Below are 27,929 nucleotides of genomic sequence, written 5' to 3' on the forward strand. Positions count from 1 at the left end.
ACAACACGGTTGTTTCTAACCTTTCTCTGTTATAACTCGTATTTTTTTTGTTGTTTAAAATGAATAGTGAACTCAGGGATAGATATATTAGCCAATCAGTGTTGCCATTCTTACGACGGACCAATCAGAAATCACTTCCTTGTTCGGAAACGCACCACTGGTGCTCCTGGGCTGAGACCATGCGGACGAACAAAGTACATGGCTACCTCTTATTTTTATTTAGTCATGGACTTCATGCTGCCTGAATGGCTTTAACCGTATTATAATGTGAACTTGTGTTTTTTTTTTGTTTTCGCTGATTTGAAGGGAGTTGTAAATTCTCCACGATAAATCGAGCCCTAAATAGCATTCACATGCGAACATGGACGGAGTGGCTGCAAGCGATGGGATGTCAAGCGCCGGACGATCAAAGGTACAGAACTGAATGATGGCTTTATACGCTCTGGATATGATTTTATACAATTCGTAAGTGTTTATGAATGTTCATCAAGTTCTGCCCTCTAACCACGCGTTAAGCATTATATCCGCCTTGATTGGTTACGTACGGGATATTTGCTTGAAAACCAATAGTTTCATGTTATATTGATCGACATCACTGCTCCGTCAATAAGAGCGCAGTAATTCATACAGTTTGTTCGCTTAATGGTTACTGACGCTGTCCGTTACTGTTTTGTGAATCTACACGATAGTATTGTATGTATAAGGCTATGGCATTGATTGACATATTTTCCAACCAATACCGTTCCATCTGTGTCGTATTTGATTGGCGCAAATGTACTAGTGGGCGTGGCTTGTTTTCCGGAGAGGCAGCTGAGTTTTCATGACGATTTGAAAATGGCGGCGAAAGGGTTCACCAATGGAACTTTATCGTGAATGCACAGAGAGCGGAGCTGTCCAAACGACAATTTCCCTCAGTATTGAAAAAAAGTTCAAAAGAAACCTCACCGGAATGTATATGTTATTATTAGAGGCGGATTTGATGCGTTTTACTGTGCGGGTTTTGAGGCCAAGTTAGCGAAGTTCGCTGAAAATAACCATAACACAGCGTTACAGTGGGATAACGTTAGAACTTAAACGTTTCTAAACTGGAGCTAACGCTAGCTAGCTAAGTTAGCTTATAAAGACAACGCGAGATGAAGCTACTTTAATTGCTTTTCTTTAATACCCCCCTGAGTTGTCATGTTTTGGTTTTTATCCTTAATAAGCGTTACTACGAACGCATTCCTGACGCGGTGTTTGTTTATTAAAACCGGAGTGAATAAATATCACGAAAGCTATGTTGGTTCTAGCGAGATAGCTAACAATTTGTCAGCTACTTTTGCGTGTGCGTTTAGTGTTGGGAGCTAAGCGCGAGCTAATGCTAATGCTAATCCGTCTCACACAGCACAATCGTTTTGTTTTGGTGGAGCGATGGTTCACTTCAGTGGAGGGTAGCTAGCTAGCAAGTACATTTCACACAGCTTGTTAATTCATAATTGAACTTCTTGTAGTTTTTTTTATTTTTTTATTTTTTTTAAAGTAGCGTTTTAGTATCAAGTGCGTGACTTGATAGAATGGTGCCTTACTCTGGCACATATCTCGCTGGTTAACATTGTTATTAAATAGATCAGGGTGCAATACATTTTTAAAGCAGGCTGTAATGTATAGCCAACTAATTTACTACCTAGCAAGTTCTAAGATTGACTGCCATTTGAAACACTTTACTACATTCAGGTAACTTTATACATAATGTCATTTTAACGATTTTTTAAATTTACACTCTTGGGTCGGTTGTGTTTTAATTACGAAGGTTTTTTGCTCAAGTTTAGATAACTTTTTCTAGCTATCAGGTAGCTATAAGCGAGTATAAGCGAGAGCTGGTGTCTTTGTGGAAATTATTTCCTCCGTGACAGACTGGATATGGAAGATCCAAATCCACGATACAGCAAACGACTGGTAGGTAGATTTACTAATACTCATGCAAGTGCCATTGATGAACTAATTACTGAACTAGTTATATGCAACTATAGTCACCCTGATTAAACCTAATGTATATAACCGCAATAATCACAAACAGATGTAGCAGGTCATGTCTATTTACATTTGTGTTTGAGAGAATAAAACGTGTGTATTATTAAACCTTTAAGTTAGAACTTGGTACAAGTTTTGATCTTTTAATTATTTGGGGTCGTTTATGTTAGAATCGCTGGGTTTTTGTTTATTTTTGTCATTGGATTAAAAGATGGAGGCACAGAATTGATGCCATTCATTTTCATCGTGATATTGTGACTGTTTAAAGATTTTGTGAAGTCTTCCAGGATCTGTTATGTGTCTTACGTTTATTTGGGCTTAATAATAATAATAATGAGAAAATAGGAGATAAACGTTTGTAGGATCTTTTGCTTCTTCTGTCTTGTTGATTAGGTCTTGCCGCTGGTGTTATTGTTGAAACAATGTTGGAATGCCAGATTTGTGCATCCTGTTATACACCTGATGTTAAGGTTACAAAAACCAAGAAAAGAAATAAAGATACAAAGAGGAGATGTGAGTTTCAGGTCAATTAAAAAAGAGCGCAAGTGAGCTGAACCGTCGATGCGATGCAAGCTATAAGTGGTTTGTCTCTTTTTCAAAGAGATGGCATTGGGAATAGGAACGACGTGATTGGTCGAGCTGACCATGTGAGTTGGGATGCAGAAGCGGAAGGGGTGAGGAGTGGGACTGGGAGGGAGGGAGGGGACACTGCAGAGGCAAAGGATCACAAGAGGAGGACCGACCGCTGGTCTCGCCAGTGAAAGGAAAACGAAGCACGAGACGGCGGGATGGAGAACAGTGAGCAGACGTTTACCGTTGTAGATGGTGGTGTGTTGAGGAAGCGAGGGAGGAAGAGAAGGAAGGGGGACGAAGATGTGACACTGAAGGTGCGAGGTGTGTAGTGTTTCGTTGCCCTCCACAAGGGCTACATTTAGGGGCACTGCAGTCTCAGGCCTCAGATACAGAATAGAAAGGATCCTAAAAGAAAGAAGGACAGACATGCATCTGAGATGTGGCTTTGATTTAGATGGAAAGAGCTGTTTTATCAGCCTTGCCTGCAGTGCTCCAAATTTAGCTGTTTTTGTGGCACCTTCTTTTCAGTGTGTTTTTATTTATTTATTTGTGTATGTATATGGGTGTTTTTGCTATACGATCTTCTAAACTCATTTTAGGGATCCGTCTGTGAATTACTGACCCAATAAAACAGGCATTAACAATTGGAAATCTAAGCAGCCGTATTTGTCCTTTTGACGTTGTCTTAGTAAGTACACAATGTTCCTGGTGTTTGCTGTCTGCCTGCTTCGATCCTGCTCAATGAACTGTGCAGTATAAATGGCTTTGGTTGAAGATGGACACAGGAAATGACTATGTTGTAAGTACATACAAACAGGTAGCCACATTTATGTCTATCCAGACCACATAAATGTCATAAACCTATATCTAACTTTTTAAAGGAATGTGCTTAGTCATAGGTGAACGTATTAGACATAGTGCTATTTAGTCAGACAAAGTGTTTTATGTTCTTGGACAAAGTGGATTTACTCGTCATTGCAACCGTTATGTCTTTTGTCTTTGGTTCACGGAAATAAGGATCTTAATAAGTAAATATATAACAGTAACTTATCATTTGTGAGGATGTTGCCGAGTCATTGCCGGATTTTGTATTGATTTTCTTCTATCGTGTCCGTGTTTGAGACAGTCCGTGTGATGACGTGGCTTTAACATGCGCTCTGTTGGCCATCACCATAGAGATGCTTTAGATCTGAAGACAAGGCCAAGATTGGGACAGCTTATTACTCATTCATGGCTTGATATGTGGAAGTGGGAGACGGAGAGGAAGATAGGCATCAGTCCCTCATTGAATGGGAAATGCCAAAGTAATCATGATTAGGCGGTGTTGCAAAGAGCTATTTCAGTCCCTTATCTAATTATTAAAAAAAAAATTATTAAAAGGATTTATTTGTCCGGTGTTGGTATGTTTCTCATTTTAACACGATGCCAGTATTTCTTGCTTAGCATGTGAATAACCGGCAATCAAAATATAATCAGCATATAATCTGTATTGTCCAAGTAATAAAACAATGTCGGTTAATTATAACATGCTGTTTCTTAAAAAATAAAACACTTTGGGGCATGCGGTTATAGAAAGATAATCTGCGACGGGGTGATGTGTTGTGGCCTGACACAAAGTGGAGTTTCTGTTACCACCTTTTGTAACAGAAACTACAAATATGGATTATTTTCCCATAACATCATGCCCTGAAATGTTTTATTCCTCTTGTATCACAGTTGCAATTATTAATTAATTAATTAATTAATTAATTAATTAAAATAAATTTTCTTCCTGTGTTGATCATGTGTTAATTTTCACCCACCTGGCAACCCTGCTGTCATGTGAGCCGGGACGGTGAGGGTGAAGGCTAGCACGTGCGTCCTCAGTGACCATCCCTCCCTCCCTCCCTCCCTCCCTCCCAGAGAGAACAGGCAGTTTTGCTCTCTATGACCCCGGCCACAGATGGCTGTGGCATTGTTGGTATTTGAAATCATGATCTTCCTGACCACTGGATGAATGCTTTTTCTGTTGCACCCCTCAGGAGCCATTTTACAATTTTAAATGTATTAATGAATGATACTTTGTGCTTGTTTAACAGTTTACAGTTACATTTAACGTTTTGGAACATCTTCAAGACAAGTTAATTCCTGTTAGCACTTACGTTGTAGGCGCTACCCTCTCTCCTTTTCTTTCTCTCTCTCTCTCTCTCTCTCTCTCTCTCTCTCTCTCTCTCTCTCTCGTGTGAAGTTAATAACAGAAAATGCAGCTTCTGACAGAATATGACAGAAAAGGAGTCTTCTGTCCTGAAGATGTTCCCGTGGCAACATCTGATTTTTACAACTCTCTGACTTCCAGGACTCCTTCCATAAATGTTAAATCACTGACTACGTTTACATGGATAGCAATAATCTAACTATTGAACTTATTCTGAATAAGACAATATTCTGATTAAGGTGTTTAAATGAGTCGCTTTTAGAATATTCCTTTCATGTTCCCGTTTTACATGTTATAGAACATAGATGGATTAACGGCACACGTCATTATGTCCTCACGGCACGCCATCCGACGTTCCCTCCAGAATTTCACGTATCAACATACAATTCATCTTCGTCATGGTACCATATAGAGTTTTGGTGTTTAACTTTTAATTTTATGAAAGCTTCAAGTGCAGTTAATTGTCATGCTGTACATGTATTTCACCTACTATATAGCAGGTAAGTACGTGGTTTCGGACGCAGCCGTGCTCTCTTGTTTGCCGTCAAACGGTTGAGCACTGCCATGTGTGTATGTGTCCTGTCACAAAATGCGGTGAAAACTCCCACACAACGTTAATAGTGTGATTAAGGTGTGTACATGTCTGTAATGCACTTCCATAATGCGACTAAAATAGGAATACTCCATGTCTTTTGATTTGAAATTTGATTTGTGTTTACTTTGAGCATGACTTTAGCCGGATTAACGTAATCAGAAATCACTAGTTTCTTAATCAGAGTATTGTCTTAATCGGGTTAATATCGGAGTCCATGTAAACGTACTGTATGTCTCTATATAGAAAGCTTTACCATATCAACTTTTGTACGTTTTGCTTTGTTTAATAAAACATGATTTGTCTGTTTATTATTAACCCTTTTAATTATATAGATCTTCCATCAGACAATTAATATAGACCTGTGATTCGAGTTACAGCCGGCGCTGCTGTGGTTTAAAAATATAAAAATCCATTTGTCCATTAAAAGGTCACAAGAGTAATGGTGACGTGTTTTAAAACAGTTTTTGTCTCATGTTCTTGAGTATGAGCTGCGTCTTATAAGCTAACATCCAACTTGCATTTTAATAAAATATTTTAAATCTGATTCCAGTGTGTCTGCCTCTGATGCTCATGCTCATCCCTGTCTAATAATACTGCTATAAGCAATTAAACTGTGAAATTTGTCAATTAAGCAACCTTTCTTAACCTTTCTCTTAATTGATTTACACTATTACGTATTAAGCAGTGTAAAGCCGACGCGTACACTCTTAAGCTAATGTTAATTCCCCAGACTCTTTGGTCTTAGTCATCATGATTCCCAGCTTTTGTCAAATTTGTAAAAATTTTAATGGCAAACACTCATGTTCAGTTAATTAATTTAGATTTCTTGGTTTATTTATAAATCAGCAATGTACCAGTGGTAGTCTGCACATTTTTTGAAAACAGAAATAGCGAATTAATTATGATTGTCCAACATGTACATTTAAAATATATGTATATATATTTTATAGCTATGAAGCAGCACATTTTATGTTAACATGTTGCACAGTAGATCAGCGGTCTCGGGGTGTGTTGAATCATGGACTTGACCTCGAATGATCTGTCTGTAGGATGAGTAAAAGGTTTCTAATTGTTCTTTTTTCCCCCCTTTTCCCAGCGGTCAGGCACGCGGCGACGTTACCATGACGATGGGATCTCTGATGATGAGATCGAGGGGAAAAGGACCTTTGACTTGGAAGAGAAAGTATACAGTGATCGCTTTGGTTCTGACAGGATCAAACGCATGGAAGGAAAAGGTATGTCCTACCTGCACAGCTTTGCATTTGTCTTGCGCTCTGCATATATACCCGTGTCATCTGGACTTGTGGGAGACGGGCAGAAATTTTTCAGTTTTCAGATAATTCTAATGTTGGAGTGTGTGTCTACTTATTGTTACCTCATACCACTCCTAAACATCTTTCTCTATTTTTATGGGTTAGGTCAGTGGTGTCACACATATTCTATCAACTAACACCAATAATCTCTGTGCTCTGAAATTAGAATAGGATGTTTCTATAGGAAAAGGAAGCACTAACAAACAGTGTCTGCACTATTAGGTAATAGCACATATTATACTGATTATAATAAATTCTTATAAGATTATAAAACGATTATAAGAAACTGAGTGCTTTATTGCACAGCAGGCCAGATTTTGTCACGTCAGCAGTCATGCACCTTGTGGTTGTGAAAGTGCTCTTCCTTAAAATGAATAGGACACAATGCAGTGAACTTGGAGTTTGACATTGCCATTAGAAATAGCCAGTTCCCAACATTGTAGCTCTCATTGAGGTTCAGGCACATTTTGAGGAACTATAACTATTCAAAACAGGAACTAAGGAGCAGTGTTGGGTAAGTTACTCAGTAAAAAAGTAATCCACTACGGATTGCTAATTACTACTTTTAAAATTGTAATCTGATTCACATAACTGCATGTAAAAAGTAATCAGATTACTAATTACTTTACTTTCAAGTTACTTTCAAAACCTATGAAATCTACAAAAATGCATTACAAAAAAGTTATATTTATCATAAAACTTGCCTCGGGTGTTGTCACTGTTTGTAGGACTACCAGACCGGTAAAATATAAAACTTTTCTAACTAGGCTAGTTTGGTGTCGCTAGCCAAGGGGAGGCACAGCTAAGCTATCATTGTATGGGTTTAGCTGCTACAGTGCCATGCAAAGTACATTGTTTATGCTCTGCTCATATCATGTTCATGTAAACTGGAACTCGTATAGACATTTACACATTTTGTTTTCCTGCTCAGCATCAGAGGATGTTACTGTTTCAGTTTCAACCCCTTTACTGGTAATTTTATTTTTTTTAATATAAAAATACAATCGGCATATATCCATTTTTCCTCTCACTATGTGAGCTAGCCCTTGGCAGAATTGAGAGCTGTCAGCGAATAAGACACAAGTATTTTCCTGTAAACCCTGTCTCATTGGTCTCGCCTCCGTTCACTGAAGATATAAAATTACAACGCCGTTGTCTTCTTTTACTAATGTTCGGTTACATAGTGACAAACTGCTCCAAGTGGAGAATTATTCGGGGCTAAAGAAAAAAATCTACGGGGCTAGAGCCACCAATGCCCAGGCCAGGTTACAACCAGGTTGCACAAAACGTGATTTATTTTAAAAAATCATTTTAATATTGTTTTCTTAAAAATACATTTGTTATGCAAGTAACGTAATTTTATTAACATCAGTAACTGTAATCAAATTACGTAAATGTAAAATGTAATGCGTTTTCATTACTGCATTTTCAGAAAAACTAACTCTGCTAAGGAGTTAATAATCCCTTGATCTTGCATGAACGTTAATAACGATAATGGATTTTGTTGTTTTCAATTTTACCTGCTTTAATGATGTTCTGGCCAGATCAGATACTGATGGCTACATCCTTACATTAAACAAGCCTGCTGTCTGCAAGGTTCTGTTGCTGAGTTGTGCAAAAATAAGAACAATGTCATAAGCTTGATGCTAACATGATGCATAAAGACAATTTGTGGCATAAGAAATCTTTTTGTGCCAACCTTTCTCAAGACAATAGCAATTCAAAACAGTAGATTTGGTTAAAAACAAAAAAGTTTTTAGATTGGGTATTAACAATTTAAATATTTATGAACTGTTCTAAACTATAGATTCAACTGTAAGCAGCATTTAGCTTTTTTGAGAAGCCCTTCCTTTCTGATTACCGTGATATGATTCCTTGACCTTGGACTCAGCTCACCACTGTGTAGAAGACCACACCACTGAGTGGTAGAACATTCAGAGCGTAGCACTGCACGCATTATGTTCATTTGCAGATCTGACTGATCTTGTTTCATAGGATGAAATATATTAGAATCGAAGATCTATATAATCTGATAGATCCCAGGTTTCAGGCCATTATTGGCCCTCATACTAATATTCAGTATTGGATTGCTTGCTCTCTAACAATGCATTCTTGCTTCATAAACCTAGTGTACAAAAAATGGAGATACTTTGAGACCAAGCTCAGCTACAGTAGCTCATGCATTTGCAAGCATTATTTTTTTTTGGAGGTCGAACTAAAAAGGGACCCTTGGAGCTGAAATTGACCTGGGTTCCTCTAGTGGAAAAGAAGAGGTAACCAGTATATTTCTGACAGTCCATTAATATAAAGATTGGAACCTGGCCCTCACATGCAGCAAAGCAAACTACTGAGCATGTTAGTTGGGCCTCATTTCTACTGTCAATCAAAATATATATTATGCACTGTTCTGTTTTGTATGGTTTTGTACAATATAATTACAAAGGGTGAGGATTTTATGTAGCAAATTATTTCTGTTGCTTTTTTCTTGACTGTCTGCATGTTAAGAGGTTTGCTTCTTTAGTGTGTTTACTGTTGTAAACAAATTGTCATGTTATTTCCCCAGATTTCACATTTGAGTTCATCCAGAGGTGCGGGCTGAGGGATCCAATTATCTTTGAACGACCAGATGGACTAGGAATCAAGTAATGCATCTTGCCCCATATTCATATTATATAATACAATTCTTACACCCTGTTTCTGAAACAGTGTTTTTTGAAGCAGAGCTCAAGCTACCACATTGTAGCCTTTGGTGATTTGGGGGACACGTTTCCTGGTACTGAGAAAAAAGACTAGAAATTGGTGGGGAATAAAAAAAAGAAAAGAAAATGTAAGCCAATTTTTGTAATATGTAAATCGGTTTAGCATATGACACAATTTGGAAGTACTTTTTCCTGGAAAATGAATTTGCCATTATTTGTTAACTTATTTTCTGTTCTGATTGCATATGGGTACTACATAACTGGGAATAGCTAAATAACTGCTTTGTGAAGTCTCTATCAGTGTAATTTATTATGAATCTTTAATGCTGCAGTACTTAACTTTTGTCTCTGCAAACCATCTCTGTTTTGAAATATAAAATCGCAAGTTACTTGCGGAGTTATTATTTTTTTCCCGTGGGTTGTGCTTCAGCACTGCTCGTGTACTCAGATGAATCTGATAGTTTGTGGTATACATATGGGTTGTATATTCGCTCCAATACTTGACATTGGAGGTGGCAGCGGATGTGGTTTTCTTGGAGTAGAGATGGATCTCTCTCTCTCTCTCTCTCTCTCTCTCTCTCTCTCTCTCTCTCTCTCTCTCTCTCACAGCTAGCTTGAAAATAAGTGCACTTTACCACACCGACCATAGCAAAAAAAACAAGGAAACTCAATACCTAGCTGAATCAAGTGAACAAGTCCATTAATGTTGGCTAGCTACCTATCGAGCCACTGAAATGTTTTACCTCTTCAGTCTTCAATCCCTTCAGATCCGAGTTCTCGCTACCTCCTAAAAAGCCATGCCAATATTTATTCTTGATCGATTGGATTCTGAAACTGCCTTCCACTGTAAGTGTGTTTTGATTCGATGGGTTTTGGTTCAGTTCTTATTACACCATTCCAAAATATGTTGAAATGATTGTTTGTGATCTCAAGACACATACACTACTGGTCAAAAGTTTGGAGTCATTCGACTGAAACGTTTCTCATGAACTTAAAAACCTTTTGATCTGAAGGTGAATGATTAAATGTTTGAAATCGGTGTTGTAGACAAAAATATCATTGTGCCAACATATTCATTTCTTTCATTAGAAAACAAAGCAAAAAAAATTTTAAACAGATGACTTTGAGCAAAATATTCTGAAAAGCAACCAATAAGTGTCCAGCATAGGTGTGAACTCCTTTAATACTGTTTAAAAAGCATCTCAGGGAAATTCCTCAAGAAATCGGTTGAGAAAATGCCAAGAATACATTTCTGGAAATTCTAGACAAAAAGGGTGTCTACTTTGAAGATGCGAAAATATTAAATTATTTTCATTTATTTTGTTTTTATCACAACTTAATTCCCATAGTTCCACTTGTTACTCCAGAGTTTTGATGATTTTTTATTATTATTATTATTATTATCATTATTATTATTATTATAAAATGTGGGGGGAAAATAAAGAATGATTGTGTCTAAACTTTTGACACTATAAATGTGACCAATATATAGTTTTCCTTAAAAACAACTTGTTAAACTGCCTCTCATCTGTAGGGGTTGAGGAGCAGTCAAGCTTTTTTTCTTCTTCTTCTTTTTCTTTTTTCTATAGTACTGCACATAACTCAGAGAAGTGCAATGTGTTTTATTGAATAAACACAACATACATGTGGATGTTTTGGACCTTCAGAATATTAATAACATGTTATGTTTATTCAGTTAGCACTTAATCTAGTATCTTCAATGCATGAATTATGTGCAGTATTAATAAAATAAAATAAAAAAAACCCTTTCCAAACCCACACAGCTGGATCTACTGCAATAAGACGTTTTAAGACTTACTTTTCTCTAACTTGTGGTGTTGAATTTTTGTTTTTATGATAATGTTGTGTTGTCTACTTTTGCTTTCAGTTTTTATCATTTTAAGTATCTGTTCCCCACCATCTTTTTCTCTATTTTGATGACCTATACTGTAGTATTATATAATTTCTTCAGAATATATATATATATTTTTTTCTACTGTTTTTCTTTAGAATGCCAGGTTCAGACTTCAGTGTGAATGATGTGAAGATGTTTGTGGGTAAGGAATTTACACATTTATTAAACTTGTACATTATGTTGTACAGTGGGAATAAATAATAAATGAAAAACAGTAGGAAACCAGCTGGTGTTAAATTAACATAAAGACAATGTACCAGTATGATCATGCCAAACCCTCTCTATGATAGGCAGTCGCCGGATGATAGACGTGATGGACGTGGCTACTCAGAAGGGCACAGAGATGTCTATGGCTCAGTGGAGGCGATACTACGAGACCCCGCCTTCCCAGAGAGAGAAGCTGTACAATGTCATCAGCTTGGAGTTCAGCCACACCAAACTGGAGAATTTAGTCAAAAGACCTGCAACAGTTAGTGCATGCAAACATGCAGTAAAGCCTCGATTCACTTTCAGGTTATTTCCCTTTTTCACAATTAGTATGGTTTTTCTTGTTTCTTGTTGTCTCCCAGGTGGACATGATCGATTGGGTGGATAATATGTGGCCACGACACTTAAAGGAAAGGCAGAGAGACTCCACCAACTCCATCCTTGAAATGCAGTACCCTAAAGTGCAAAAGTAAGCTAAAATTATGTCTGGTTTATGAAGTCATGTTATACTACTGTGCGGTTGAAATCTTGAATCCGATTGGTCAGGAGGTGTGTGTTATTTCTGTATACTCACATGGCTCTGACAGTAGTTCCGGCTGTAACGTGAACTATAGGTTTATATTAATGCACACGTTCTAATGCATTATTACCTTATCTACAGTAACAGCTCACATACATGGTCTTTTCTGGTGAATGCACCACATACATACCATGTTGTTCAACAAAGAAAAACCAAATGGTTGTTGTGGTGGTGTTTTGTTAGGAGTCATTTATTTAACATCTATGGAAGAAGTTTATTTATCATTTATAGAAAGAGCCGTCAGTATCAGTTATGGTGCTTTGCAAAGTTTCCCATCATGGGAAACTTTGGTTCATGTTTTCCAGTTTCTCTTTAAAATGACAAGCTGTTTTTTTTTTTTTTTTTTTTTTTTTTTTTTTTTTTTTGAAAAAGAGAGAGAAGGAGATGCTGGAGAGGGAATGAGTGTTTTAGTGCGGAACTAACAAATTATAAGAGTTATCATAGGCTGTGGCTCAGGTGGTAGAGCGGGCAGTCCATTAATCGTAGGGTTGCCAGTTCAATTCCCGGCCCTCATGACTCCACATGCTGAAGTGTCCTTGGGCAGGCCCTGAACCGATGGCAAGTTAGCACCTTGCATGGCAGCTCTGCTACCATTGGTGTGTGTGAATGGGTGAATGAGATGCAGTGTAAAGCGCTTTGGATAAAAGCGCCATGTAAGTACAGACCATTTACCATAACAGGATCTAATATGTCTCACGGAAGTTCCACAACATTGGATCAAACACTAAACCATAAAAATTATGATGTACCGTTTGTTAATAAATTAAACATTGCAATCATTCAATACGTTGACCTCATTGGCAAATTGCTGTGGTATAAGTCCAATAACACACTCCAGACTGTTAGGACCACAAGGTCTGTTGTGTCTTATTTCCTCACTTATTTTATTGCTTGTATGTATTTGTATGTAATCTTTGCCAGTGGCATGAATGACTTTTCCTTAGGGATGCTCCGATTGATCGGCCGGCAATCGGTATCGGCCGATAATCACATTCTGTGACTTGATCGGTAGTCTCTAAATTTGGCCGAGCTCAAAACTGATCACAATTTGATGACGTAAAACATGTGAGGGCATAAAACTAGACATGCACCGATACAAAATTTCTCAGCCGATACCGATAACCGAATATTCAGAGTGATATCGGCCAATACCGATAATTCTGACTTTTATGCCTTCTTTTAAATTAATAATAATAATTTCCAATTCTGAAAGAAGTTGTTTCACAATAACTGGTCTCATAAACAGAAAACACATTACTCAGTTTAACATGAACACATTAACTAAATTCTGAAGAATAAAGTAAGATTTCTTAACTTACTGAATGTTATTAATTCATATTAACATTAACTGAATCCTAACCTCCTGTTAGGCTTCACATTCACTCACCACAAACTAAAGCATTTCTACTTTATCACTGAACATCAAACAGTTAATATGTAATATCAACTCTTTTTTTATTGTATTAACTTTTTATAAAAATTGCCTTTATTGGCCGAAATAGGAAAATTGCCATTATTGGCCGATACATCAGTGCATCTCTACATAAAACACATGATGACGTTAAACTTTAGCACTGCAGTCATGTCATCACCAGTGTGGAATTATTACGGGGTCTCAAGAAACAATGACACCATTTGCTGTATATTTTTAAAGGCCTATTAATACTTGTTTTACTTATTTATTTGATTTTCAATTAACAATCTACAACATTACTGTAAATAATATAACCAAGCTAACATCTGGGGCATTACTTTATCTGAAAACAAAAAAACAGTGACAGTCAACAGAAAGCTTACTTATCACTTATATAAAGCTTGAACAGTCGGTATCTGCTGCAAAAATCCTGATCGGAGCATCCCTACTTTTCCCTAACCCCATATTCTCTTTGCTTAGCCTCCCTCAGTATTCTACTCTAATCACCCTCTTCCTGTTTGTAGTTTCTCTCCTTCTCTTTCTTGATCTCATGATGTCAATATATTCTTGTGTGTGAAGATACTGTCTGATGAGCGTGCAGGGCTGTTACACAGACTTCCACATAGACTTTGGAGGCACTTCTGTGTGGTACCACATACTCCGAGGATGCAAGGTATGTGTGATCATGTCAAACTCTACGTGTTCATTATTATGAAAGTTTCCCTAAATTCAAAAATACGGATATTTTATATTGATACTTCACCAATACTTCCATTAAAAACTGGTTGAAGGGCATTACGTATGAGCTCGGTGTGTGAGGTCATAAAAGGTCTTCATGGCTTGAACGTATCGGTTTCTTATAGTAGCAAAATCTGTTCACTCTGCAGCCATTTAGGAAATGCTCCCAGGCAGTTCAGTTAATGTTACAAGTCTGGCTCTTATCTGCCTGAGTGGATCAAAACCCATATACCAGAAACAAATTGGGAAGAGACTGGTCAATTGCTAATTTAAATTGACTTTCAGAATCTGACAAAAATGGTGTAATTAATTAATCAGATATAGCCACCATACTGGGCATTACTTTAGTGCCCTATTCAATTTCAAGTAGTGTGCTGTTTCTACTTTACCTGTGAAGATATGCCAACCTGTATACATGAGCTCACAGTTATCCTAATTGACTGACAGAAGTGAGATAAAGGTGTAAACATGTTTCAAGGTCATTTTTATATTTAAAAAATTATTATAGAAAACTGTTTTGTATAGTTTATTTTTGATTGTTGAACGTTCTGTCATCGGGGGTAGTCTAAATCAACCACTCTTTACTTAGTACTTTTGATGAAATCAAGAGATCAGTAATTGAAAAGCTTCAGATGTCACTGCGTCTATAAAATCCATTGTAGCCGAGTGAGATGAGCCAGCGGCTGACTTTCTGTGTCACAGGTATTTTGGTTAATTCCTCCGACACCACAAAACCTGGAGCTCTATGAGAACTGGGTGTTGTCTGGAAAACAAGGAGACATCTTCCTCGGAGACAAGGCCACTGAGTGCCAAAGGATTGAGCTCAAGCAGGGCTACACGTTTATTATCCCATCAGGTGAGTACATGAACTTTTTTCTTACAGACAATAATATTCATTTCACCAAGGATGTTTAATATCAGTTTACATCAGTGTCACATCCTGACAATGTGTTTCATTATTATTCGTGTTTCTGTGGATATTTGCTCGTTTCCACAGGCTGGATTCATGCAGTGTACACACCTGTGGACACACTTGTGTTTGGTGGCAATTTCCTACACAGTTTTAACATCCCCATGCAGCTCAATATCTGCAACATTGAGGACAGGACAAGGGTGCGCAACAAATTATGTAATCTGAGTTACAAATATGAATATGTACATGTAAGTTGAAAATAAGCATGCTCTAGATATGTAATTAAAGTAATATTTTTTGCACTATTAAAGGTATTGGTCATTCGTATCTCATTCTGAATAACACCTTTTTTCCTTATTTTTTTTTTTTTTTTTTTTAAGCTTTTAACCACCTTTTTACTTTTTGTACAGTGTTAACATGTTTCTTATTTCTCTGTCTACCAAATTAGGTGCCAACTAAATTTCGCTACCCATTTTATTATGAGATGTGTTGGTATGTGCTGGAACGGTATGTGTACAGTCTGACCAACACCTCCTACCTCATCCCTGAGTTTCAGAAACACTCTCTAGGCATCGGTTGGTATCTCAGCAAGAACACTTAATCTAAACTCACTAAACTGGTTATTGGTGAATTAAAAAGTACTTTGAATCAGTAGGCATAAAAGAAACTGTACACACCATTAACTGTTAGTGGTTGTTAGCAGAATTAGCTGTTTTGATCTTTTTATAATCTGTTTTATCTAAGGAAAATTCAGTGAAAGTATAACTTTGTTTCAGGCCTTAAGCAAGAACCCTCCAATTTGGAAGCCTTGAACGGTCACATAAAGGAAGAGGATGATCCTCCGTCTCCTCCAACTCGGCCTGGAATGAAAGTCCACATGACACCTTTTGAGCTGGAGGGTTTATGGAATTTGCTAGGAAAACTAGAATCTCTTCCCTCGCACAAAAAGTGTGTTCCTGCAGGAATACACAATGCACCTGCCTTGCTCCATGACATGCGGGTAAGCTTAAGGAAATAATGCTGAGCAAACCATTAAAAAGTATAATGAGTTCACAGTAAAAAAAAAACACCAAATTGATTCTTGCGTTTTTCTAAAAATTCTGGATAATTCCTCCATTCTCAGACCAAAAAAAAATTACAATTTGGACTTTAAATGAAAATTTTAGATTGAAACTTAAAGTGCTCCTGTTTAAAATTATATATGGCACTTGATGTTGACTGCTAGAATAGGTTAGAAAAAAAAATACAGGAGAGTCAGATTTCTCAAAAATCGATCTAGATCTCTAAGGGATAATTAGCATTAAAATGTCATAAATTCACGTTTCAAAGGTCTTAAAAATGCAACCGAAATGACACTGTAAAGAATGTTTAGATTTTATTTTGGCTCGTTGCTGTTTGAGATGATAAACCCATATGACTGTGTCGCTCTCGGAGTGCGTGTGCGGCTCATCAGTGTTTTAGAGCGGCTCGGTTCACAGTAAGCGCCGCTCCACACCAACTGAGATTGAGTCGCTTATAACCTGCATTTAGACACAACACGTGCCAGATTCACTTTGGTTTTACATTAGCATAATCTCAAGCATTTTTGTGGGAAGAGGTTTACAGCTTTTCACCTGATTGGTAATGAGAAGTGAATTTTAAAAAAAAATGTTGCCAACTAAACCGAGGTCTTCCGGCATTTTTCCACCAGAATAAAATCCGCAAGTTCTAATGCATAAAAGTGTATTAAGTCAGAAATATATTACTATTGTTATATTACTATTTGTACCCCAAATAAAAATGGATTATTATTAAGTATTATTCAGTGCAATAGTAATATTACAAAATTGCAAAGGTTTTCAAAAATATATATATTTTCTTCTTTACAAAAATTTCTGTACATTTATAGCACTACTTGTTACATTACCTTGGCATTTAATTTAAAAAAAAACCCTCAAACACTGCTGTGAGGGGCTTCTAATACAGCTGCTGGAGGAGTGATGGTAAATTTGACATCTTTTTCTCTTCTCACTGCTGTAATCCATCTCTCTATTTTTTTTCCTCTCTTGGAAAGTTATGGGAAGGAAATACTGGCTTTTTTTTTCCCACTGTTGGTGCAAATGGTAATTCAAAAAGGATATTTGCTATGCTCTCCCATTTACCTCTATAGAAGTTTACCCTGCTATAGTTTACTTAAACCCAGAAATGTATGTATATGCATGAACACATTATAGCTGATGTTTTGTGTAGCATGATTGAAGTGACGTGCAGGTCTTAAATTTTTTTGTAAATGTTGGTTGACTTGTTCCTCTTTTCCTCAAGGCTAATGGTAAATGTGTTTTCTCCCCCCAGGCATTACTTAAAGAACATGCTAATGATAACTCAAAACTTTCATACACTGGAAGACCCATTGTTAAATGGCCAAAGAGGGTAAGATAATTCTAAACTTTAAAATGTAATAACTCGACCATTGCAAATTGTTTTTGGTCTCTTTTTACTTGTTAAATATACATTTCATCATTTGAATTACTTGCAGATTTGTAATCAATTAACTGGTGATTTTACATTGGTTCTTTAATGTGTTTTATCATAAATACTTAGTATTGATCTTCTAAGTGTAACAGAATTTGAAATTCTGAACTTATATAAGCTTAATTCTGAACTTGTATGCTATAAAAATAAAGATTATATTGTTGTCCTATTACCGTTTCTTTGTTTCTCAATCTCTCCTTGTTTGTTTCTCAATCTCTCCTACTTTGTTCCATCCAGCCATCCTGGTACCAGCCTCCCCCGCCGCCTGCCCCAGTCGGTCGTCCCAAATTAGCCACCACTCCAATCATCCCTCGTCCAACAAAGCCAGCCTCCTCGATGTCAGCACTCCGGCGGCGGCGTGTGCGCTGTAAGCGCTGTGAGGCATGTCTGCGGCCAGAATGTGGCGAGTGCAATTTCTGCAGAGATATGAAGAAGTTTGGTGGCCCTGGCAAACTGAAACAGACGTGTGTCCTTCGCCAGTGTCTTGCTGTAAGTGTAGAGTGGTGTGTGTGTGCATTTTTTGTTGAGCCATTTGTCTTTCACTAGCTTGAAATCCTACACTACATTACCTCAAGTATTATGAGGTTGTTACTGGAAAATGGTGGTTTGTTTGGATATAATGTTCAACATTTGGACAGATGGCCTCACATTATCTTCAAGCACTCTTTGATATGATGCAGAATTCATAGTTGAATCAATAAATGCAAGCAGCGAAGCAACCCCAAACCATAACATTTCTACCACCATGCTTCACAGCTGGTATGAGGTGCTTCTTCTGAAAAGCTGTCTTTAGTCTGCACCAAACATGTCTGCTGTTACTGTGGCCAAACAACTCTATCTTTTGACTTATCTGTCCAGAGCACATTATTCCAAAAGGCCTGGTCTTTGCCTATATGCTCATTGGCAAACTGTAGTCTTGCAAAGGCTTTTTTCCTGGCATACCTCCCATATGTATGCGTGTATGTATGTGTGTGTACTCGTAATTACCTTAATTTTTATTTTTTGCCAATTCTAATTATATGAAAGTGCACCTATTATGGTTTTTCAAATATTACCTTTCATATAGTGTGTTAGAGCTGTTTGTGAATGTAAAAAAACCCTGCAAAGTTTCAAAAATCAAGGCACACGTCAAACGGGCTTATTGACTGCCAAAAGAAAGAACCCATTCTCAACAGATGAAACAAGTTGTTAGTAATTCCAGACTTACTTAGGTTTGTATAGAAGTAGATTCATAACAAAAAGCCCCACCTCTGGTCTTCATTGGCTGCTCGCTTACAGCGGTAGACCAATCACAACAGACAGGTACATCTGACCAATCAGAGCAGTATATGTTCTCTGAAAGGAGGAGTTTAGAATGGATCCTTTAGAACAGATCGTTTAATCGGTTGTTTTTTACGGGGTTTGGGGGGAAGGTAATGCTGCAATTTAAATTATGAGCACAATTAGTTGTTTTTTTTTTTTTTTACCTCGGATGCATGTAAATCTATTGTATGAGCCCTGTAAAACAAAATTGGGCACGTTTCAAAACCATAATAGGTGCACTGTAATGAAACTAGTGAATAGTTGACTAGTGACTATATAGCAATGAAACTTGTGAAAGGGAAGTGTGTCTGCATTAATGTATTTATGTGTTGGAGCGTATTACTAATTATTTTTGATAGAAAATTATTTTAGAATCATTGCCAATTTCTATGTTTGTGCCACATGAATATATATTACCCCATACTTAGAATGGAGTGATTGGGATGAATAGTCATCAGTGTAATGGATGAAGAATTTAAAAAAAAATTTTTTTAAATGTTCACATACCCACACAGTAAGTTAGAACAATAGGAGAAAGAAAGACTGTAAGTCACAGTAAAAGCAGTAAGTCACAACCAGTAACCTTTGTATGTAAAATACCGTCTATATTTGTTTCTTCTCTCACATGTAGCCTGGCTTGCCTCTCTCTGCGGTGTGTGAAATTTGTGAAGAAGGGAACCAGGATACTGGAGAAGAACTCATGGAATGCTCCAATTGTGCGCAGATTGCCCATCCTAGCTGCCTAAAGGCATGTGCACATGTTAAGCAGTATTTTCTGTTTTGGTGCGTAATACTTACTGTGGAGACATTGTGAAGGCCCCTCATCATAGTTTCTAAAACCTTTGGGCCAAATGATCACACAGAAAATACTATTTGGCCTGAGACGATGCTAAATCTATATGTAGTGTATTTAAAGCAAGTCTAATAATATTGCACTACATATGCATGTGTATAGTGTGTGGCATATGATAATTGTGGAAGACTAATAAATTAATCTCCTTTAAAACTACTACTCTTTAAAGTAGGGTACAGTTAAATTTCTCATTAGTTTTCCTGTGCTTGACCTAACAGCACTCATCTTTGTCACTCTAATAGCTAGTGATGGCAGTGTTTTGGGCTGTTCATACAGCACTGTGCAAAAGTATCTAGGCACCCTGTTGTTTTTTTTTGTTTGTTTTTTTGTTTTTAATAACTACAATGGATAGATTTGGACAATGGATACAAGGGATAGATATTTATTGTATGATTTTTGCAGTGAAGTCAATACAAAAACATTTTAGATTTACAAACATTCACAGAAAAATGTTTGTTTAGTAAATAAAATAACATTAGATAATACATCTCTTTTTAAGACCAAAAATAACGATGAAGTCTGCTAAGTTTTACTTCAGTCAAAGCCTCCAGAAGATCTGTGGCAGATTCCACAAGATGCTCAGTAAAACCTACCAGCTAATTTCTGTATAAAACTTCACAAAGTGTACCTGAGATGACTGGTGGATTTTTAAAAATCAAAAAGATTGTCACAATAAATATAGACTTTGTTTAGCATGGTTTACAGCTATTTATAGTATTTTTTTTTATGTTGGATTGTTTAACGTTTATTATCTTTGAAGGCGTCTCTTGCTTTACAGCATTTCTTTCATGTGCCTTTACGATTTCACCTATATATGCATATTCACACGCACGTCTACTGTGAGAGGGAATCACCTGCATGTAGTTATTTCAGTAGTTTTTGATAGCAGGACAGTATGCATTACTTCATCATTTTTTATACATTCTACATAGTATTATTGTAACTTTAAAATGTGTTTTCTTTCATTGTGCTCGAATTAAAAATTTCTTTCCTCTAGGTGCCAGGTGAGGGTGTAGTAAACAAAGATCTGCCCAGTTGCTGGGAATGTCCGAAATGTGTCATTGGCAAAGACACGGACTCTGAGGTAAAACATGCATGCAGTCTTTTACAAGCTGATTTTGAAACAACAATGTTCTGAGTATCCAGTCCTGAATAGGGGAAATACGAATATAATTTATACTGTTCTTTCGTACAGCACATTTAAGGCAGTACCATTGGATGTATACGTGTATGTATACAAGCGCACAGCATTGAGTGTTTAACAGTGCTGCTTCTTCCCCTGTGTGTCAGTCGTCGGGCAGCGGTGATGACCTCACGACTCCAGAGGGGTCGGGGGGGCTGAGGGGCGAGGGCGGGGCGTGGCACGGGGTCGGGCGGCCCCCTTCCTCTCTGTCACATGGGTCGCTACGGAAACAAGTGGCGGCCCCAGAGCAGCGGCTCAGGAAGAGGGTGAGAGGCTCCGCCTTCCTCACGCCACGGCTGCCGCACGTTCACCCGATCTCCTGCTATCCTTTTTTTTTTTTCTTTTTTCCCCTCTCTGTATCCCTTTCTTTTGACTCCCTGCCAGCATTTTCCTGTCTCTATTTGTCTGTTTCTATCTATCTTGCCCTTCCTGTCCCTTTTCATCATCATCCCGTTGCCCCATCGCTGCTCGGACTGACTGGTGGGGGGAGAGGACCTCAGAATCAGCTCTGTCTGCTGCCTGTTTGATTTTTCATTCACTTTGATCATGACATGAATCCTGTGTGCTTGCATTTGTAAGGGCCTGCATTAAACAGTTTTTTTGTCTCTTTTTCTTAAACAGATCAAATTGGAAGGAGGAAAAATGCATGTAAGTATTAAAATAATAAGGTTTATTTAAGTACCAGAATTTGTGGCACTAGAAAAAAAAAAAAAAAAAACGACTTGTCCACTGCTCTGGTATCAAAGGTTCCAGGTGTACAGATTTTGGTAGCAAACTTTTGGAAGCAAACTAGGAACTAATGGTAATTGGTTGAGGCTGTCAACTTTATTGTTGCTTGTTTATGTATCTTGTGATAAAGTGTGAGCCAGTATATACATAGACAGGACAAAACACAGAAAACAGATTAGTCTGCTTGCTGGTGCTGCATTTGTTCTGTCAGAAGCAAAATTGAACATTTTATTTCTCAACCTGCGCATGTCAAAAATCATATCATAATGATTTAACAAAACACATATAGCACGTTCTCACAAGTTTTTGGTGCGTCAATAATATGCCTGCTGTGCTATTTTCAAAATGACGCAATTTAGAAACCATTTGTTAACTATCCTTTTTCTCGGTTATTTTGTTCGACCCTCATAGTTGATGCTTTGTTACTGTAGAAAAGAGAACATGAAAATTTTTGCCTGAATCCTTTGAATTTTGTCTTTAGAAGCGCAAATCATCCTCGCTGGATCCTCGGGTGGCTAAGATCTACCGGAGACAAGGAATGGATTCAGGCAGTGACGACGAGGATGGAGAAGGAAGGAGAAAGCTTTCGCTCCACTCAAGGGGTGCAATATCCGCTCGCCGTGGATTTGGATCTGGTAGGCGGGGACTGTTAAGAGGTTCTTCACATCGAGGTGGCAGAGGGAGTGGTAGCATGACCCCAAATTCATCCTCCCTAAAAATGAGGCGTGGACTCGGTGTAAGGGGTGAGCGCGGAGGTCGTGTTCGTTTACGAGGTGGATCCAAAATGCAGCGAAGGCGTTATGAAACAGACGACGACGATGATGACGATGACGACGACGACGATGATGATGATGAGGAGGAGGACGATGATGAGGAGGAGGAAGAGGATGAAAGTGAAGAAGAAAGGCACATGGGCAGGTCTGAAAAAGAGCACCGTTCGCGGCGTCGGCGACGCAGAGGTGAAGAGGATGATGAAGACGATGATGAGGATGATGAAAGTGAAGAGCAAGACTTTGATGGAGAGGATGAAGAAATGGAGGACCTGGATGATGGAGGGGAGGAAGATGAGGATGACGAGGGTGAGAACCGTTCAGACTCAGAACCTGACCCTCCTGTTCTACTCGTCTCAGACTTAAATGATGAACTGTTAAATGGTTCTTATCTGACTGTCACATTGCAGCGCCCATCCAAGGCCAGACGTGATCTGGGGTCTATTGTACCCAAACTGGAGGCAGCCATGTCTCCTCGCACTCCCGGTAATGCTGATGTACTCCAGCGCAAATCCCTTCACAAGTATCGTCAGAAAAATGGCAGCTCTCTCTCCACTGGAAATGGTTTCTCACAACCCAAAGTCAGTCTAGCATCAGGTCGTCATACACGCTACAGGAGTTTGAACCTCGATGGTAGAGCCTCCCCTTCCTCCACCTCCTCTCGCTCTTCTATTTCTCCTCCTCCTCCCACGACATCCACCACCGGCTCCTCCCCTCCTTCCCTCCTCACTCATCCCTCATTCCGGGATGTGGGGAACGAGCCAGGATGTGAGAAGGAGGTGTGGGTGTCCGTGTTTCGCTACCTGAGCCGAACAGAACTGGCTGTGTGCATGCGGGTTTGCAAGGCCTGGTACAAATGGTGAGTATAGAGAGAGTGAGAAGTGGTGCTGGTTATAATATTTCCTTTCTGCATCTACAAAATGAAACAAAAAAAATTAACTGGACCACTTTTCTCCTGTTTGTTTGAAGTGGCCAAAAACTTTTTTTATTTATTTATTTTTTTTTTGTAAATCTGAATATTAGGTTGCTTTGTTGTAGCAGTGTTACAAAAATGGAAAACTGCAGAGAAGTACACTACCGGTCAAAAGTTTGGAGACACTTGACTGAAATGGTTTTTTTTTTTTTTTTTTTTTTTTTTATGTGAAGGTGTATGATTAAATGTTTGAAATCGGTGTTGTAGAAAAAATGTAATTGTGCCAACATATTCATTTCTTTCATTAGAAAACTAACATTTTATTTACAAAAAACATATATATATAATTTTTTTTAAACGATGCCTTGGAGCGAAATATTCCAAAAAGCAGCCAATAAGAGTCAGTGTAGGTGGGAACAATTTTAATACTGTTTAAAAAGCATCTCAGGGGATTCCTCAAGAAATCGGTTGAGAAAATGCCAAGAACACATTTCTGGAAATTCTAGACAAAAAGGGGGTCTACTTTGAAGATGCTAAAATACTACACTCTTTTGATTTATTTTGGATTTTTTTTATCACAGTATAATTCACATAGTTCCATTTGTATTGTTCCAGAGATTTTATGACTTTATTATTATTCTAAAATGTGGGGGGAAAATAAATAATGCGTGTGTCTAAATTTTGACTGGTAGTGTATTTCCATGCTGAATTGTCCACCCGTCTTGAATGGTCTGCATTTGCATAGTGGTGCCTATAAAAATATTTAATTATGGAAAAATGTTGAGAGCTCTCAAGTGACCTTTTCTTTGAGAGATCACAAGTTCAGATCCTGATTATGAAAGACATCAGTGGCCAGGAGTCCAAAAGATTGTACCAATTGGGTAGTATTTGGGATGGTCTACATAGACAGTATAAAAAACAGAAAAACAGATTAGTGTGCTTGTTGATGCTGTATGTGTTAGCTCTCAACCTAGCTAGGGGGTGTGAATTGTCAATGACCATACATTTAACTTCTGGTTAATGAAACAGGGTAGCTGAAAGCCCTTCTGTTTTTAACCCTTTTTCTCTCTCTTTAGGTGTTACGATAAGCGCTTGTGGACTCGGATAGATATCAGTAGATGTCGCTCCCTCACAACTCAGGCTCTGTCAGCTGTTATTAAACGCCAACCCGTTGCACTTGACTTGTCCTGGACACCTGTGTCCAAGAAACAGATCACCTGGCTTATCCACCATCTTCCAGGTATAAACACCAGGCTGATGCTGTTTAGCAATATACACATACATGCCTAGAATGCTGCAGCTTCTCCATAAGCAACATTATTTTTTTTTTTCTAAATATTGTTTTATTGGATTACAAAGCTGAAACATTCATGTGCATATGCATACTAAGTTGCGGAATCCCATGAGTGTTCGTGTAGTAATATATTTTTCTCTTTGGCTTTGTTTGTCAGGACTGAAGGATCTGATCATGTCCGGCTGTTCATCATCATCTCTTTCGGGCTTGAGTTCTCAGAGCATCCCTTGTCTCCGCACGCTGGACCTGTGCTGGGCAGAGAGCATTAAAGACTCTCAGCTCAAAGACCTCATCGCTCCATCAGGTCAATTGCATGCACAACCCTTAGTAGCCCACGTTAAAACCAAATCTTCAGTAGTCCTATCATTTCAAGATGAACCAGCATGAAATAAAGAGAATAGGGCAAAAGACAGACTGATGTTTCTTGCTGAATTTAACCAGTAACTACTCTTTTACACTCTCTGCTTTAAACCATCTAGGTAGTGAAAATCGCAGCAGGCTGAAAGGCTTGTTAACTTTGCGGTTATCTGGTCTGGACGTGAGTGACTCGACATTGAAGCTGATAATCAAACACATGCCATTGCTGAGGAGGTTAGACCTGTCACATTGCCCCGTCCTTACAGACCAGTCAATCAGCCTGCTTACAGCCATCGGCTCCAACACACGCAACACTCTCAGAGAGATCAACCTCGCAGGTACACGCATTTCTTACATGTAACCCTGTCAGTATTGTGGTAAAGTGGACTTGAACTTATAATTCTAGGAATTCTAAGGGCAGTGTAGAGCATTACTCAGAGGAAATTAAACAAATACTAATCTGTAGCATGGTGCCTCTGTTATGCATCTATAATTTAGAAGCAGTTTTGCATATACAGTGCCCTCAACTAACATTGGCACCCTTGGTAAATATGAGCAAAGAAGACTATGCATTTTTTTCTTTATTGTTTAACCTTTTGATCTTTTGTTTAAAAAAATACACAAAATACTCTGCTCTCATGGATATCAAACAGTTGCAAACTAAGCACAGATTTATCAAAATTTTTTATATATATATATATATATATATATATATATATATATATATATATATATATATATATATATATATATATAAAATATATTTTTTGTTGTTAAATATAGGTGTGCAACAATTATTGGCACCCTTTTAGTCAATACTCTGTGCTACCTCCTTTGCCAAGATAACAGCTCTGAGTTTTCTCCTATAATGCCTGATGAGGTTGGAAAATACATGACAAGGGATCTGAGAGCATTCCTCCATACAGAATCTCTCCAGATCCTTCACATTTCGAGGTCCATACTGGTGGATGCTCCTCTTCAGTTCAGCTCACAGGTTTTCTATGGGTTTCAAGTCAGGGGACTGGGATGGCCATGGCAGGACCTTGATTTTGTGGTCAATAAACCATTTTTGTGTTGATTTTGATGCATGTTTTTGGCCACTCAAACCATCCTCTTCACAGTGTGTTGAGACAATATAGACACACGTCCTCTTCCAGGTTGATTCATAACATTTCCAGTTGACTTGAACTTCTTAATTATTGCCCTGATGGTGGAAATGGGCATTTTCAATGCTTGTGCTATTTTCTTATAGCGACTTCCCATTTTGTGATGCTCAACAACCTTTTGCCGCACATCACAGCTATATTCCTTGGTCTTACCCATTGGTATGTATGACCTAAGGGAAATATGAGTTGCCTCATATTTATACCCGTGTGAAACGAAGTCAAGGTTGAACAATTTCCTGTTCCTAGTCACCCAGGTGTACAAAAAATAAATGTTGCACACCTATATTTAACAATTTTTTTTTTTTTTTTTGCATAAACCTGTTTTGTTTGCAGTTGTTTGACCTCCATGAGAGCAGAGTATTTTAGTGAATTTTTTGGAACATAAGATGAAAATTTTAAACAATAAAGACAAATTTTCACAGCCGCCTTTGCTCATATTTACCAAGGGTGCTCATATAAGTGCACGGCACTGTAAGTGAGTTTTTAATAAACAGCGGTGTTCTGTTCTTTTATCTCTAGGTTGTAATAAGCTAACAGATGTCTGCCTGAATTATATGAAGCGCCTCTCAGCTCTAACTCTACTAGACTTGCGTGGCTGTAAGGGTATCACCCGACATGGCTGTGAAAACTTCATTTCTGACCTTTCCTACTGCACCTTCTTCTGTCTGACTGAGGATAAACTCATCCAGAGGATATCTTAACACAGACGCGCGCACACACAGCACACATGCTCTTACACTGGTGTGCTCAACGTGCTCCATCATAATGCTCCGAAGATACCGAGCTCCCTCACGAGTCTGGTTGGGCAGGTGGATGGAGGGATAGAGGCTGCGCCCCTGGGGAGAGGATGAACGCACAGAATCTGAGAAGAGTTATGTTCTTTTCTGTCAGGCATTTGGGCTCATTCAAAGCGACTTGTAAAGAAGATACCAAGGCTCATGTGGTCAAATTGGAAATCAAAATGTATTGATCCAAACTACCTGGGTGAGGAGTCCAATCTTAGGAGTATAGTGAGGAGAGGTTATAAAGAATGTTGGCTACATATAGCAGTTTCAGGTATGGCTTTTATGATACTGTAAACCAGCAGTACCTTGGGTGGAGGGAAAGGAACCAGCTGTGGTACAATGTGATATTTTGCCAACAAACAGGAGGCAATGACATGCATTTAAATTTGAGCGCCACGAAATGTAACTCTGACTGTAACCTGACATCGCAGTTACAAACGCACATGCAGAGTTAGTCCGTCTTTTCTTTTCTGCCCACTGTGCTCACAGATATGTGAAGCTTTGACATCTTGGGTAACATTTTCTGTCTATACAGCTTTACCAGCATATTCTACTACACTTAGTAAATTGCATCAAGTTCTACTTAGGCCTCTTCCTTTTTTTTTTTTTTTTCTTTTTTTTTCTCCTCCAGTTTTCTTTGCTTTTATCTTCGTGATCTTTATCCTCATGTATCTTTACCACTTTACCTGTGTTAGGCAGTTTTCTTCCATATCACCATCTTCCTTTGTACATTTGCTGGGTTGTTTATAGTGTACATGTATTTTTATTTTTTCTTAAGTGCAGCCTGTAGCAACACAACCTTTTTTTTTTTTTTCTTTTTTTTTTCTTTTTTTTTTCTTTTTTCAAGAAAAGGGGAAAAAAATAATAAATAAAAAAATGAGTCACATGTCCTGTGAGATTTGTGGCAAAATGTAA

The 27,929-nt window shown here is 38.0% G+C and overlaps 1 protein-coding gene across 10 annotated transcripts; it reads left to right on the forward strand.

Annotated features, from left to right (window-relative positions):
• Window positions 1–140: 140 nt before the first annotated feature.
• On the forward strand, window positions 141–27,929 carry kdm2aa (lysine (K)-specific demethylase 2Aa). 10 transcript variants are annotated; one of them, XM_017463077.3, is made up of 23 exons: window positions 141–194; window positions 307–412; window positions 6,469–6,607; window positions 9,249–9,327; window positions 11,395–11,441; window positions 11,590–11,768; window positions 11,869–11,975; window positions 14,080–14,173; window positions 14,941–15,094; window positions 15,236–15,399; window positions 15,600–15,726; window positions 15,928–16,151; window positions 17,483–17,560; window positions 17,900–18,151; window positions 19,596–19,712; window positions 20,815–20,901; window positions 21,108–21,266; window positions 21,622–21,648; window positions 22,211–23,358; window positions 24,489–24,652; window positions 24,864–25,010; window positions 25,186–25,401; window positions 26,749–27,929. In XM_017463077.3, the coding sequence occupies exons 2-23, from the start codon at window positions 362–364 to the stop codon at window positions 26,928–26,930; spliced, it is 3,942 nt and encodes a 1,313-aa protein (XP_017318566.1). In that variant the 5' UTR covers window positions 141–194; window positions 307–361; the 3' UTR covers window positions 26,931–27,929. The 10 variants fall into 10 exon arrangements, with proteins under 10 accessions (XP_017318566.1, XP_017318569.1, XP_017318568.1 ...); XM_017463080.3 differs by lacking the exons at window positions 141–194; window positions 307–412 and adding exons at window positions 817–1,935; window positions 3,273–3,382; XM_017463079.3 differs by lacking the exons at window positions 141–194; window positions 307–412 and adding exons at window positions 817–1,713; window positions 1,823–1,935.

Source organism: Ictalurus punctatus, chromosome 3 (assembly GCF_001660625.3).
Source record: "Ictalurus punctatus breed USDA103 chromosome 3, Coco_2.0, whole genome shotgun sequence".
NCBI classification, from domain to species: domain Eukaryota; kingdom Metazoa; phylum Chordata; class Actinopteri; order Siluriformes; family Ictaluridae; genus Ictalurus; species Ictalurus punctatus.

Bases quoted from the DNA above. Each gene is read 5' to 3' on its own strand.
- kdm2aa (XM_047154008.2), top strand. From the start codon at position 2,799: ATGGAGAACAGTGAGCAGACGTTTACCGTTGTAGATGGTGGTGTGTTG. The intron at 11,976-14,079 runs GTAAGCTAAAAT...TTGTGTGTGAAG, and splicing joins CAGTACCCTAAAGTGCAAAA to ATACTGTCTGATGAGCGTGC. The intron at 14,174-14,940 runs GTATGTGTGATC...TCTGTGTCACAG, and splicing joins ACATACTCCGAGGATGCAAG to GTATTTTGGTTAATTCCTCC.